This window comes from Coturnix japonica, chromosome 4 (assembly GCF_001577835.2).
Source record: "Coturnix japonica isolate 7356 chromosome 4, Coturnix japonica 2.1, whole genome shotgun sequence".
NCBI lineage: Eukaryota > Metazoa > Chordata > Aves > Galliformes > Phasianidae > Coturnix > Coturnix japonica.
In genome coordinates, this window is record NC_029519.1 from 39,414,376 (window position 1) to 39,428,518 (window position 14,143).

The 14,143-nt window shown below is 38.6% G+C and overlaps 3 protein-coding genes across 12 annotated transcripts in view; 1 reads left to right on the top strand and 2 right to left on the bottom strand.

The window, feature by feature from the left end:
* Window positions 1-2,156, top strand: part of WDR17 (WD repeat domain 17) — a 42,207-nt gene extending 40,051 nt beyond the window's left edge. For all 6 annotated transcript variants that reach the window (XM_015861778.2, XM_015861780.2, XM_015861782.2 and 3 more), the window contains one exon: window positions 1,305-2,156. In XM_015861778.2, the coding sequence (XP_015717264.1) occupies window positions 1,305-1,424 (120 nt within the window). In that variant the 3' untranslated portion in view covers window positions 1,425-2,156. The remainder of the gene's footprint in view (window positions 1-1,304) is intronic.
* A 2,605-nt stretch (window positions 2,157-4,761) lies between these two features.
* On the bottom strand, window positions 4,762-7,304 carry SPATA4 (spermatogenesis associated 4). Its single transcript, XM_015861787.2, is given in 7 exon segments — window positions 4,762-4,968; window positions 4,971-5,025; window positions 5,595-5,704; window positions 6,432-6,652; window positions 6,804-6,922; window positions 7,012-7,141; window positions 7,216-7,304. Coding segments are annotated over 7 exon segments (849 nt in total). The 3' UTR covers window positions 4,762-4,843.
* Window positions 7,305-9,390: 2,086 nt separating this feature from the next.
* ASB5 (ankyrin repeat and SOCS box containing 5) overlaps window positions 9,391-14,143 on the bottom strand; it is a 31,533-nt gene continuing 26,780 nt past the window's right edge. For all 5 annotated transcript variants that reach the window (XM_015861746.1, XM_015861747.2, XM_015861749.1 and 2 more), the window contains 5 exons: window positions 13,822-13,929; window positions 12,669-12,819; window positions 12,405-12,539; window positions 10,899-11,090; window positions 9,391-9,997 (listed from right to left, as the gene is read on the bottom strand). In XM_015861746.1, the coding sequence (XP_015717232.1) occupies window positions 9,870-9,997; window positions 10,899-11,090; window positions 12,405-12,539; window positions 12,669-12,819; window positions 13,822-13,929 (714 nt within the window). In that variant the 3' untranslated portion in view covers window positions 9,391-9,869. The remainder of the gene's footprint in view (window positions 9,998-10,898; window positions 11,091-12,404; window positions 12,540-12,668; window positions 12,820-13,821; window positions 13,930-14,143) is intronic.

The following is a 14,143-nucleotide window of genomic DNA, read 5'->3' on the forward strand; positions in this document are numbered from 1 at the left end:
ATTTATTGTAAAATAAATTCTTGTATCATTATCTCATTGCAGCTGGAGTTTTAAAATGTCATGTTCAACCAAACATCAATATTATTCTGTTGTTATTTATCATAATAAAAACATAGTATAAAACTTAAAATTCATTAATTAAAGCCAGATATTAAAAATGGAATATTCAAATATTTTTATTTTTCTCTTCCATAGGGTTCTAAGATCAAAATATGCTTGCCCTTATAATGCCTTTTTTTTTTTTTTTTTTTTTTTTTTTTTTTTGTATTTCTGGGAAAGCTAGATGGGGCCTGAAAATACTATTCTGTATGGCTATTATCTCCAAGTACTGCCTCAGTGTGAAATGATTCTTTAATATGTCCAGTGCCAGATGCCAGCCCAAAGAGTAACAGGGTTGTTCGGGGATTAAGAGGGGTAGTTTTGTATTGGAAACTGGAGATCACAAAATACTAGTAAGATCTTTAAGGTAAACAAAGTTGACAACAACCTCAAGTCCAAAGGACTTGCTGCCAGTACTTCTGCATGAGATCAGTGATCTCTGCTGTGGCCCAGTGGAAAATACATGCCACGTGTTAATGGTTGATAACAGCCATAGAAAGCTGCTGTTGTTACACTCCATTTGACAAGAATAGCAAATATGGTGTCACCAGTTTGTCATCTTAATCTTTGGATTAGTGAATATTGAGTCTTGCTTTAGGCATGCAGATCAGCTCAGAAATCATTGAGTTAGTACTAAAGTATAGTAACCTAATTGCTTAATTTTACAGTTTAATTGGCAAGTTCCGAGAGCATACCACTGTAGAAATGCACTTAAAATTGAGTTACAGCTTTGAGACCATGTTTCATTAAATGAAAAACCTGGCAGATAGCTTCTCTCTCATCATATAAATCAGTGCTTTATCCTTCATGTTTCTCAAAGTGCGGAGTGTTCAGCAGACTCCATGTTTTAAAACTATTCACAGAACCTTTTGGGTTTGGTTTTGTTTTTAAGATGGAGAAATCCAAAACATAAGATAAAATTTAACTTTACAATAACTGACAAATTTACAGAATACAGCAATTCTTAAAATAAAACATGCAATGACTACAAAATTTTCAGCCTCTACAATTTAGAGGCTGCTCGCTTAACAGTTGCATGTTACTAAAGCTTTGAGCTGACTAGGTTGTATTTTTAGATGAATTTAGATGATAGACCAAAGCTTGGTTTTTACATCCTTCTCGGATACAACAAAATGTGGTAGACTTTCCACACTACATGTGTGTTGTCTTTTTCTTTCTCTCTCCAAATATTTCTGTTTTTCCAGGGTCCAGTGTTCTTCCTTGAAGATGGGAAATCGGCAGTTTCACTGAACGATGCTTTGATGTGGGCCAAAGTGAATCCCTTTTCACCACTAGGAACAGGAATACGACTTAACCCATTTTGATGGCAGCGTTTTCCTCTTAAAATAACACTGATTGTCAAAGGACAGAAAGATGGAAGTCAGACTTTCTTGGGAGGCAAATACTTGGACTTTTAAAATTGTAAAATGAGAACAAAAAAAGATTTCTATAGAAATGTTTGTTGATTATCCAAAGAAGTAGTTATTGAGAATCCAAAGAAGAAAATCCTAACTTAATTGACAGCCATGTCGTCTTTTTAATAAAAATTGTTGTCAGACAACTCGGACATATTTCAGCTGAACTTGCATAAACAAATGCCTTTTAAAGCACGTAGGCAACCCTACATATCATCAAAATGCAGATAAACTGTGAAGTTCATAAGCATATTTTCAAAGGATTGATGACTTTACGAATAGCCATTGCAACTTAATTTTAGAATGTCTGGAATCACACAGTGACCACTTTTTGTTTAATTTCAGTTTTTACACAGGGTTCTAAAGCAAAAATAAAATTTCAAAAATGCATAGATGACATTTTTTGCAATCATTACTTACATGTATCATTAATAGCAGTGCAAAGATGTTCATAATGTTTTGTTTAGATAGGTTCGAATGTCTAGATTATAATAGTCTATTTTCTAATAAGTTCATCTTTGGCACGTTGTCCCCCTTATACTAAAGCTAAGATGTATTTATAAATCTTTTTTTTAACAAAGCCTTTGTAAGGTACAAACAAAATGTAGTTATGTTATTAAAATACTTTATGTACACTTAAAATGCATTCTTTCTACATTTTATATTAGTTACAAATATACATGTAGTATGATGGGCCAGAAACAAACATTTGTGCATAGGTTTTTATTTACTGACTGTCAGGCTTTTGTAGTTTGTTATCAGCATTCTGCATCATAACCTCATGCAGTGCACTGGGAATTAAAGAGTGAATGCTGCAGCTCCGGTCTCAGAAGGGAAAAACGAATCGCAATTTGCAGATTTCACTTATTTCATTTCCATTTTCTGTTAAGAGGGGAAGATAAAATGACTTTAAGTCCACAAGATTGTCTCTTTTTGCCTGCCTTGGCTCCATGTGCTCACTGGCTGTCTCACCTACAGCATTAGAGTAAGGCCTTCCATTTTTAGATACTTCATTTATCTTAATTTGCTTCAATTCCAATTATATTATCTTGCATTCTATTATTGGATTTAGTAAATTATTTTTCTCCCTTAGGTTGATGCCACTGTTATTGTTTGGTTTTTTTTCCCCAACCTGGCCCAACTCCATACTTCTCCCTTGCCCACCTTCCCTTTCTCCAGGGCATGGTCCATGGGTTCATCTGCCCCATTTGCCACAGGATCAGGCTGGACCAGGACTGGAATCATGACACAGATTCTGTGTTTCCAAACAGGAAGGAAGTTACGGCAATAGAATACTAAGAATACTTAAATTTTATAACTTGTATATCATATGCTGTTTAACCATAGAAGAAATCTTATGGCTGGAATTACTAATTTGTAGAAAACATGCTTTGGTTATATTATTTTTCGACTTGATGGCGTACAAGCAGAAATCTACCCGACCTTTGTTACAGTTTTAAGAGCTGGTTTAAAATAAATATAAAATCCTGCTAGTTACCTAAAATACAAAGAAGTTCTAATTAGAAACTGGCAGAACTATGTGTAGAGCAATCCTTTTAAATCCAGCGATAATACAAGGTGGTTTTAGTAGACCTTAGCCAGCCCTCAATAGGTCTGTAAGCACTGCTCTCATCCAGCTAGAAATAATGATGTCAGCTTTCCAGAAGAGTAAGGAGGAGGTTAAAAATCAATCATTCCCATTCGTTTTATTTCTCTTTTAAAAGAACTATATTTTTCATTGCCAGTTTTAGAGTAGTATTATTGAATGTCCAGGATAAGAATATATTGATGGGGTGGGGTGGCTGTTTTGTTATGTGTGTTTACAAAAATATTTGTTCTTACGTAGGTGTTGGAGCAGAACAATTTACTTCTTGCAGGTATTGTTTGAAAAATGTTTCCCCTTGTTCAATCTCGTGGAGTTTGGAGAATTAAGAGGTGGATTTCAGAACTAAAAATTCATGCTTTGCGACAGCATTTTCCAGCGTTATCTGAAGGGTTGCTTCGAAGATGAGATGATTTCTTTTACCAAATCATACAAGTTTGTGATATCTGTTCATACAAAATTGGTGAGGAAAACTAAGAATTTGCAGCCCCGTGTGTCTGATGATAGGATCTAAACAACTGGCTAAGCTGGCACTCTGCTTTGTTTCCAATCTTTTGCTATGCTGTAAGGATTTTTACTGATCTTTCATAACTGAAGGATCTTAAAAATAGGTAGTTTAATTGCATCAACTTGTTGCAAGTAAGTTGTGCCTTAACACATAATCTTAGGCAGATTTTACTCCCTCTTCCCACTAGAGGGTTAATTATTGTTTCATTGTTGAAATAAAATAAGTCATTATGAATAAAATGGTTGCCTTTTCTCTACTGCAGTTAACCCTGTGTGGTGACAGAAGGGAACATGCAAAAAAAGTCCTTTGTTATCCAGCACAGCTAGTCAAATACAAGTATATTCTATTTAAGAATCCTTTGTCTTCATGTCACTGTTTAATTTGTCTGTAATGATGAGTATTTCTGTTTGAATGAAGAATTTTAGCAAGCTCTCTAGTAGTGTCTTCAAATTACTATAAATCTCAGCATACCTGAGATATTAATGCCATTTTATCCCCACAAAATCAAACTCTTTCTGTTGAAAGAATCTAACCATTAATGACATGTTTAATCTTCACAGGCGGTAGCTAAATGTGAGATCTTCACAGCAATTTCATAGGTGGGTTACAAGTCCATATGAGGGGAAAAAAAGGTCATACTATGATCTCTGCATTCAAAATGAGATGACACCTTCAATCTACGTTCTTAAACTTCTTCATAGGTGAAAAATACTTAAGTCCAGAGCAATTGAACATTACACAAATGAAAGAAAGCACTTGTCTTCTCTAAAGAATGAAGTTAAACTACCAAGTTTAGATACCTTTTTCAGAATAGATATTTCTTTTTAAATCTGAAGCTTTTATTGTTATGTAGGAATGAAAATCTGAATTCTTTGCTCTTGATTAAAATGACTGAAAATGAAGGAAGCAAAAAAGGCACTTGTGGAGACTGTGCCTTTATATCCTAATTTTCTTCACGTAGAGTTGTTAACACTTTACTGTAGACTCTGACGTTGTACCAGTACCATCTGTGTCCAAAACCTTCACTGATACATATCAACTCTTCTAAGAAATGAAGGTGAAATGGATGCTAGGTGGTACTATACGGACAAGTGAAAAACAGTACTGTAGAAATAAATAAAATCTGTATTGTGAAATATGATATAAACTATTTATTATTATTTGGCTTTAAATGAAATAGTGCCTAACTAATGGTAAACGCAGATTTCTCTTTATTGATTATGCAGTCAACACAATTGTGATTGAGAGAGGGTTTGTATTTAAAAGCTCCATATCTCTCTGGTTAATCCTTTCAGCAGTGTTCAGAAGGTTCCAAATATCTACTGTGAGAGAGGAATTGTCGGCTGTTTCACCTCAAGTTCTTTAGAATGAGCATGTTCTGTCTCTGCTTTCTGATGAGTCTATATGCAAATAGGTGGGAAAAAATCATGACCATATTAAAAAAAAAAAACAAAAACTTGTTTAATCAGATTTAACCATAAAAATCTAGACTAAATTTAAACCCTGAAAGTGTCTCGTTTTCCCTTGTGAAGAAACCATTTTAGCCCTACACAGAAAGGCAATGCAGTATCATTTTTAAGGGTGTTATTATTTAAATCAGCACAAACTGTCTTTGATGGCAGAAAAAGGAAGGATGTATACAAACAAGCTGAAAACTAATGAATCAATTTGTGACTATTGCCATCAGTGCCCAGAAGAGCCAAGCAGGACTTCAGCATAGTGAATGTACTCAAATCAAAATGCTGAGAAAGGTAAGGAAAGCATTTTTACATATTAGAGTAATTGCTGCTGCTTCAATATTATGGAAAAACTCAAAGCAGTTTGATCTTCAACGATCATTTTAACACTGCTAACCCTCTCCAAGTCTCCTATTTTCTAGGACTTTGTAGCTTCAAAGTTTTTCTATGTATCTCTTGGTTGCCTGTACAGCATAAGTGAAAATAACACCTACGTGGTCCTAAAAACTTACATGAGGTGACAAATGCTTCTTTGGGATCCTAGTTGTATTTGTGGAGGGTGTGATGCAATCCAAATGGTGAACCACACGCTGTCCGAAACTTGGTTTAATGTTAAACCGACCTTTAAGACAAAAATACATTACCATTTCAGCAGTATGTTGAGCATCTGATCAGTTTGTTGTTTAGTTCTCCAGTTTATTTGAAAACCTTTATTACCCCTGTTTCCCGTTTTACTTAAATACTCAGATGACAGTCTAAGTGATGTAAAGAGGCTAAAAAAATCACTTCTAAAGTGCTGGTGTATTATTGTGTTAGTGACAACACACAATGCTGCTGGCTGCGCCTGCCGCAAGAGCACTCTTCACCTTGTCCACTGGGAAACTGAAGGGACCTCCAGCGTGTCAGTTGTTCCCCCATGTGCTCAGTGTCCTCTGTCCTCATGTCCACATTGTTAATAAAGACACTAAGCAGCCCTAAGAGCTCATAGTTGAGGGAGGTCACTTGTAACTGGCCATAGCTGGACTGTGTAGAACAGCCCTTTGATCTTGAATCTGACAGTCCAGACCATCTTCCGTCCAACTCATCTGTCATTTAACTGCTTACTCTGTGTCTTGGTAGTTTAACAACACTGGGTGGCTGTGCTAAAGGCAATGTATACAGCATCCACTACTATCCCTGTGTGCCCAGAGCATTTCTTCGAAGAGTTTCAGTGGCAGGTTACTGCATCTCTGATGAGTGCCTCAGCCAAGAAGATCTAAGGAAATGGGTGGCTTCCTTCAGTGGTAAGAAGTAATAGAGGGGAATGTTTATTGATAATGTTAACGGTGAAAGTTAGTTATTACACTCACGTGGATTCTCTTCCCTCTCTCGCATCCTCATTCCTGTTTGCATGTTAACAATGGCAACAGCCTTCTGTCTATTGACGCAGATGCAGGGTTTCACCAGCATCTCTGTCAACCTGATGTTACTCTTGATGGCCGTGGAAGCTGTTGCTCTGGCAGCCACTGATAACTTTGTTTGGTAACAGCGGTCTGTAAAGTCGACCTGCGTATCTTGAAGATTTTCGATTCTTAAAAATAAATAAATAAAAGTGTTCAGGATTTAATTACAGTAAAAAATCTTTTGTTCCGGGTTCGAGCTTCACTTCAAAGCGCATTTTTCCCTTGCCAAGCCAGGGCAAGTTGAGTATCGGAGGCCACCTGGGGGCATCACCCACTCACCGGCCGCAGGTCAGCGCGGCGCAGAGCTCTCGCAGCAGCTCCTCTGCCGCTCCGGGCTTACAGTGAATCGTTCCCTCTATCAGCTCATGGGCGATGTCCAACTCTTGCTTGGCCAGAAACTTGACGCGTCAGGAAGGGAAAAAAATGATTACAGATTAGAAGGGAAGGGGCACGGCGGGGGGCGGGGGGCGGCAGGGGGCCATCTCACCCGCCGCAGCCGGGCCCAGTTGTCGAGCTTGGTGGGCAGCGAGCAGCCGTTCCTGTAGCAGATGGGCTGGACGTGGGCGGGGAAGCGGCGAGACAGGATTTCCGCCACCAGGTACCCGTTGGAGAAATCCCTGTTGAGACAACGTGAAGGGCGCTGGCACCGCCCCCCGCTCCCTCCCCCCAGGCCCGGCCCGGCCCGGCGGACCTGCGGTAGTTGCGGGGGATGACGGAAAGGCCGAGGCTGAGCAGCCAGCGGAGCACGGGGCGAGGCAGCTCGGGCTGCCGGACCGACATAGCGGCGCTGGGCTGAGCTCGCCGCCTCACAGCACGGAGGGGCACACACGGGAGGCGGAGTGTGAGGTGCCGCCTGGTACCGTCTGTGTTCGTCTGCAGCGCTTTATGGCTAACCGGCGTGATGTCACAGTCGGATTCCAAAGCGGAATGGAGGTTTTAGGCAATGTATGTGGTTTATTTTTGGTGACACGCTTCTGAGTCGAATTCCGTGTTGCACCTCGTGTCAGGCTGCCCCTCCGCTGCCGTCTGTCACACAGCAACAACCTACCATGGAATATTGGTGGGAAGGTTCAACCTGTACTGCCGTACCACCAACATCTGCCTCTGACATGGTGTGCCAACGTCATAAATAGGAAGCATTGCTTACAGAGCATCTGTTCTGTGAGAGCCGCATTGTATAAACACAATGAGACCAAAACCAGGCCTGCTTTCTTTTAATTTCTAATTCAGCCTAGCATCGTGTTTCTGAAAGAGCTTTACCAAATGCTCACATCATCTGTTTGGTTAATATGTATTCTTGGTATGTGACATAAGAGCGGGCTGATCTGCTGGAGGCCTGTTCCACAACACAGTCCTGCCACAGCAACAACCCGAGTTCCCAGTTTTGTTTGTTCCCATCCGACCTGTCTCAGTTTGCTGAAGGGATTCTAGTCATATTATTATATATTAGCAAAAGATTAAAGGTTTAAAAGTGAGTATTACCCAAGATTCATGTTGCAAAAATACCACTGCAGGCTGGGTCTGGGTTAATCTGCTTGTCTACTGCTCCACAGCATTAAGGAGAAAGTAGCACCCAGTAGCTTGTACCACTTAAGAGGATCTTGTTTGCACTTTGGATGGCTGCTGGAATCAGTGGGAATAACATGCAAATAGCAAGACAGCACAAATCCACATAGATGATGTGATGTAAGGTAGCAGGGACTCTAGTGTCTAAAGCCAAACCAACCTCCTCTTTTTTTCTCATGCAGCTTTTCCCAAAGCAAGTTTGAAAAGCACTCTGTACACCTGAAGGTAAGAGCCCAAGTGATCTTACTCTGTGCATACAAGTTCAGTAGCACAGTGGTTGGCATGGCACTGCTGTGTTTCTTGAAGTAATAAAAGCAATGGCATCATGCAGAAACCAAGAAATTCCTAGCTTCTGAATGAGGGGGAAAAAACCCACAACAAAACAAACAACTCGCTCAGTACATGGACAGTATGGAATCCTAAGCAGTTTCTCCTACCTGCATCTGATCTTCCTTTAGAGGGAGTCCAGAAAAGGCTCTCTCTAGAGTTTTTGCAAGGAGCAGAAGTAAATTAAGATTCCTTTAAACAAGGATAATAGTCGGAAAGTTGGATGTTCTTTATGTGGACGTGGCTGGATTTTATTAGGTGGACATAAATTAGCAACTGAGGATTAGGCTTATAAGTAGAAAGGGGGACTGACTTTTTACACGGGTGGGTAGTGACAGGACAAGGAGGAATGGCTTTAAATTAAAAGAGGATAGATTTAAGTTAGATGATAGGCAGAAATTATTTACTCAGAGAGTGGTGGGGCCCTGGCACAGGCTGCCCAGGGAGGCTGTGGCTGCCCCATCTCTGGAGGCTTTCAAGGCCAGTTTGGGTGGGCCCCAGACAGCCTTATTCCATGATTGGCAACCATACTCACAGCAGGGGGTTGGATCTTTATGGTCCCATCTAACCCAAGCCATTCTATGATTCCATGATATGATGCAGTAGCCTTGAAAAGCCTTGGGAGTACCATGCAGTAATTTACGTCATTCTCTGAGGCAGATTATTAATATGTCCCTAAGTTATGATAGAGCACTGTTAAGGAAATATAAGGAAAGATTCCAAGAATGCTCTGTAAGAAGAAGGCATCAGAAAGTATCCCAGCATTAAGGCTTCTGAGGAATATTTCCCTATGATTTGTATCTTTCTGAATTATTTGTAACTTTCTAAATTAGAAAACTGTAAGCTAGGCTAAAAAAAAGAAAAGCTCAAGACACAAACCTCTAGTTCGCAGCACAGGCAGTGAGGAAGGGTAAAGGAAGTTTCTCACTGTCATTAATTAAGTGTTTATATAAAGAAAAGGAAGAAAACTGGCTATCTGTTTATTTATTATTTTATTTTTTTTTAATCAATGTTTGTAGTGCACCTACCACCAAGTATTTTTTTGGTACACAGACAACATACATTTAAAAACACATAAAATAATGACTCCAAGTGAACAACGTTAACAAATAAAAATGAAGAAACGCTGCAGTTCCCACGTGCCAAATAGATTTTAAAGTATAAATACAAAGAAAACTAACAGCACTAAAGCTAATTAGTAAGTGTTAAGCTAAACATACGCAATCATTTCCCAGAGCATCTGCACACTTATTCAATTCAGCCTTGTTAGCACCTTGGTACCAGTTGCTGAATGGCTCCCAATTATGATTACACACCACCAGGTGTCTAAGATTTGTGTCTTTTTAAAGTAATATGCAAAAGGCTTTTATTTTTCCGCCCAGCAGTTCTTTAGGTAAAATTTACAATACACAGAAGACTTGTCACTCAGCTTTCTAAAGGTTAAGTATTATGTTATCTATACTGTAAGAAATTCTTCAGTATTGTTGGCAACTGGAGTTGTGGGATGAGATGCAGTCTAGCTCTTCCTAAGTAATTTCGGATACGTAGTCGACAGAGCTGACAAAGGGAAGATGGTGTGGCTGCAAAAGGAAAAGAAACAAAACATGAGTTTAATTACGTAAGGCTGAGTTTCATGCCAATAAAAAAAGATTTGGACGTATTTGTTCTGGCTTCTAAAAACCCTCCAGCCTTTGATGACCTCTAGGTAGCCAATTCACAAAGCCAGGTGGTTTTAGTGTGGGTTGGTTGGATGGTTTTTTTTTTGCTTTTTTATTGTTATTCTTAACAGTAGATTGTTTTGAAGGAAAACACTGAAATAATGTCATTTCACCTCTGAAGAGATGTCCATTAGCCATTACAGTAACTTCTTTGCTTTCCACCTGTGTTTTCACCTGTGTCTTGTTGCTTATGTGTCTTGTAGCTTATATTTGTCTTACATAAGACAGCCTGAACAAATCCAGATCCCTTTGGGATACATTCATTTCCTCCCTCTCTCAGACCTTTAGAAGTTATAAGAGACTATTTGTATCAATTGCTGTTTCTCGGGTACCTACAAAGTAAGCAATGTTTTCTAAATTTCATTTAAAGTAAAAAACTTTATGGTCTTTCGTCATATATATATCATTATAAAGCATTTCATATCAGGCAATTCATTATTATTTGACTTTAAAAGTTCTTTGTTTGTACATTCATATTCAGAACTGGGAATTGACTGAAACAGTTTATAATGCTACCGTGTGATGACGGACAAGACTTTAAAACAACATAAAAAGCACAACAACAAAAAACCACCCTAAATACATTTTTAATCTGAAATTGAAGTATCTTGTTTTTTATTGCGAGATCTGATATAGCCAATAAAATACAGTTTTATTGTAGTTTAACACCTAATAAGCATAAAAATATGTTTCTTTGGCTTGAATAAATTCTCATGCTGCTCAGCTGTGCATGTTTGTTTGCAATAACACCTGTAAAGCTTACCTTCGTGGAGGAGCAGCAGCCTCTCTACTAAACTGCGTGGAGCAGCTAAATCAACAGGCCTCTCAAAATCTGTGTTTTTGGCATTTATGTCCGCCCCAAATTCAAGGAGTAAGTTTACAATCTCTGTGCTTGAATGCTGGGCAGCAGCGTGCAGTGGAGTTTCCATATGCTTTCCTTTCTGCACATTGGCACCTGGTATGCACGCAAAGAGATGTAAAGAAGAGATGAATTACAAATGTCATTGAGTAAAAATCCACGCTGTCTGGGAAAGCAACAGTGAATTTTGCTGTTCAAACTAAGTAATGTGAGCATCACAGTTGCCCCAATTATTAAAAAAATAAATAAATAAATGTATTTTAAAAAATTGCTACAGGTAAACTACACTTTCATTACTGAAGTCTTTAAAAACTATTTATAGAATCATAGAATCACCAAGGTTGGAAAAGACCTAAAAGATCATCCAGTCCAACCATTCACCTATTACCAATAGCTCCCACTAAACCATGTCCCTCAACACAACAACTGCTAAAACAGAATTTTCCAATTAAAATGGACTGAACTAATTTGCGGTATTGCATTTATATTCATTAAAAAAAAAAGAAAAAAAGTTCATACAAGATTGTGTGTGCCCCGGTGGCGCAGTGGTAGGAATGCCGCTTTGCTACACTGGGGCCCAGGTTCGAATCCCCCCTGTGGCGCAAGTGGTAGAAGTGCCGCTCTGCTACACAGAGGCTCGAATCCCGGGGGTTGGACTCGATGATCTCTAAGGTCCCTTCCAACCCGCACGAGACTATGATACTATGATGATGATTTAAACAAAAATAGCAAAAATAGCCAGTATGGGAGAACTTTTATAAGCAAGCTGTTAACCTTTCCCCTCAAACAAGATTTCTCCAACAGTCTTCTGAAGCATCCTATTAAAAAAGAAACTCAATAAGAGAACTGATCTTTTGAGACCAAAAATTGGCTCTGTACCAAATTTTGTCACAGAATAAATGCTATCTGCCTTTTAAATTCCCACTTGAGTTAAAGAACTCTTTAATATCAGAGGCCTAGCAATTTAATTCAGAGTCTAAATCGGTCACTTTTACCCACATGAGCATTTTGATAATGCTTCCACAGTATCATTCTCTTGCCTGCTTCATTGCCTGTTAGCTTTTTACCTCCTAATACACTCCAAATAACTCATCAAATAAAAATCTCAGATTGCCATAAGTAGCTACCTGTGTTTTGCGTTAACTACAAAGCTGAGGTAGGTGCTGGATACTATGAAAGCACATTCTTTTTAGCCTTGCTCCCTTTTCTCCTCATATGTTTATTATGCCAAAAAATAAATAATAAAAAATAAAAGATACAGTGAGTTGATGTAAGAAAACATGCATCACAGTATGGTTTAAAAGAGTCCTGCAAGCAAGGGTTTTAGTTTCATTGAATGAGCACTAAAAGGTGAGTACAGTTTGCTTAATTGTACAAACTAGCAATACTTTTATTTCAGTAATGACATACCTGCATAAAGTAGCTTTCGGATACAATGAATCTGCTGTGACACACATGCTACATATAGAGGTGTTCCTAAATGAGGAAGGTCTTGGTCAACATCTATACCCCAGGATATCAGTACCTCCAGACATTCACTGTGTCCTGTCAGTACAAAGCATAATAGTTGGTTGACTTCATCAAATTGGCTCAGACAAAATGGGGCCCACGTCCTAACGCTACATTATTGAGATATTTGTCAACTGCTTGTCTGTTGAGTGTGTAATTTCTTACCTCTGCTGGCTGCTTCATGAGTTGGTGATGGAAGGCAGGACTCCCACTGAGCTTTGGCACCATACTCTAACAAGAGCTCAGCGCACGCTGCGCTGCCTCTCGAGCATGCATTAAATAGAGGTGTCACTCCATCAATCGTTGTAGCATTTACCTAAAATATATAAAATCCAGGTAACAAAAGAATTGAAAGAAAAGTAGTTTTAAGCAGAATTTAGCTAGAAACTATATTGTTGTCTCTTCTTGCTGATACAACAAATCCACACCTGTTGCAGTAATGGGAACCCTCTCTCTTTAGCTTTAGCAAGACTGCAAGCTTCATATTAAGTGTGGGAATTATTTGCCATTCTGTGTTTTTAATCTTTCTGTTGGAGTGGTATTTCATGGAATGAGACAAGGATACTAGGGAGAATGATGAGAAGCAAAAATTGTGATGATGCTAAAGGAAGGAACACAGCTATTTGGAGCGGGGAATCTCACCTGTCCTCTTACATGCATCCTCTAAACCCACTCCAACCATGAAAATTCGAGATTAGAAAATCAAATTTGTTCTTATAGATTTGTATATAGTCTGTGAATTCTCACTTTCCGTTTGGGGTAACAGTTAGAGAGTCTGTGTCATGAATACAAAAAAGAGTCAGTGCTCTTTTGTACTCACACCAAAGAATCTTAAGAGCATATAGCACAATGTGACAAAAGTTAGTCCAGAGGTTGAAGGAACAGTCTCTTAGAAGCCACTCATTAGAAGAGGAAATCAGTAAAGGAGAGATGCATTCAGAAGTTTGAAAGATAAAGGATGTAATGAAATTCTGGTAACAGTACTAGCAGATTCTCTCCAGCTTACTATACTATCTCAGTTCCTTCCCAACTCCCGTCTGTTTTCCCTGTTACTGTTCTTCTGTTTGAGATCTACTCTTTCATACACACTTAAGTAGTCTCTGTTTCATTATTTCGTTTAGCCTAATGTCTCTATACTGATGCCTCTTTGAGCCATAACTTTCCTTTGCTAGCTTTCAGATGGCAGCTTACTGTAATTAAATCAATGTCATCAACAGAGTACAGAGAAATACCAATGTAAAAAAAATAAATCAAGGAATTTATCCTTGTCAGTTAAACCAAAGTTAGCATTGGATTTCATATACAAAAACACCCTTACATTTGCTCCTGCTTCAAGAAGGATCCTTGCACATCCTACATGATCTCCCAGGCAGGCTTCATGAAGTGGAGTTACTTGGTCAATAGTTAGTGTGTCTACATTGTAACCCTAAACAAGATATGAATGACATATGAAGATCACATGAAAGCTGTTAGGTCACACTATTTGCTATTTAAAGGAATAACACTAAATAGGCTTAAAACTCTACTTGCAATAAGTAAATCTTTAGTAAGCTTATAAAAAAAACCATCAATCAACACTGACATCAGAATCAAAGTTGTCAGCTCTTCTCTTTTAAAGAACGGAAATAGTAGGCCCTGGA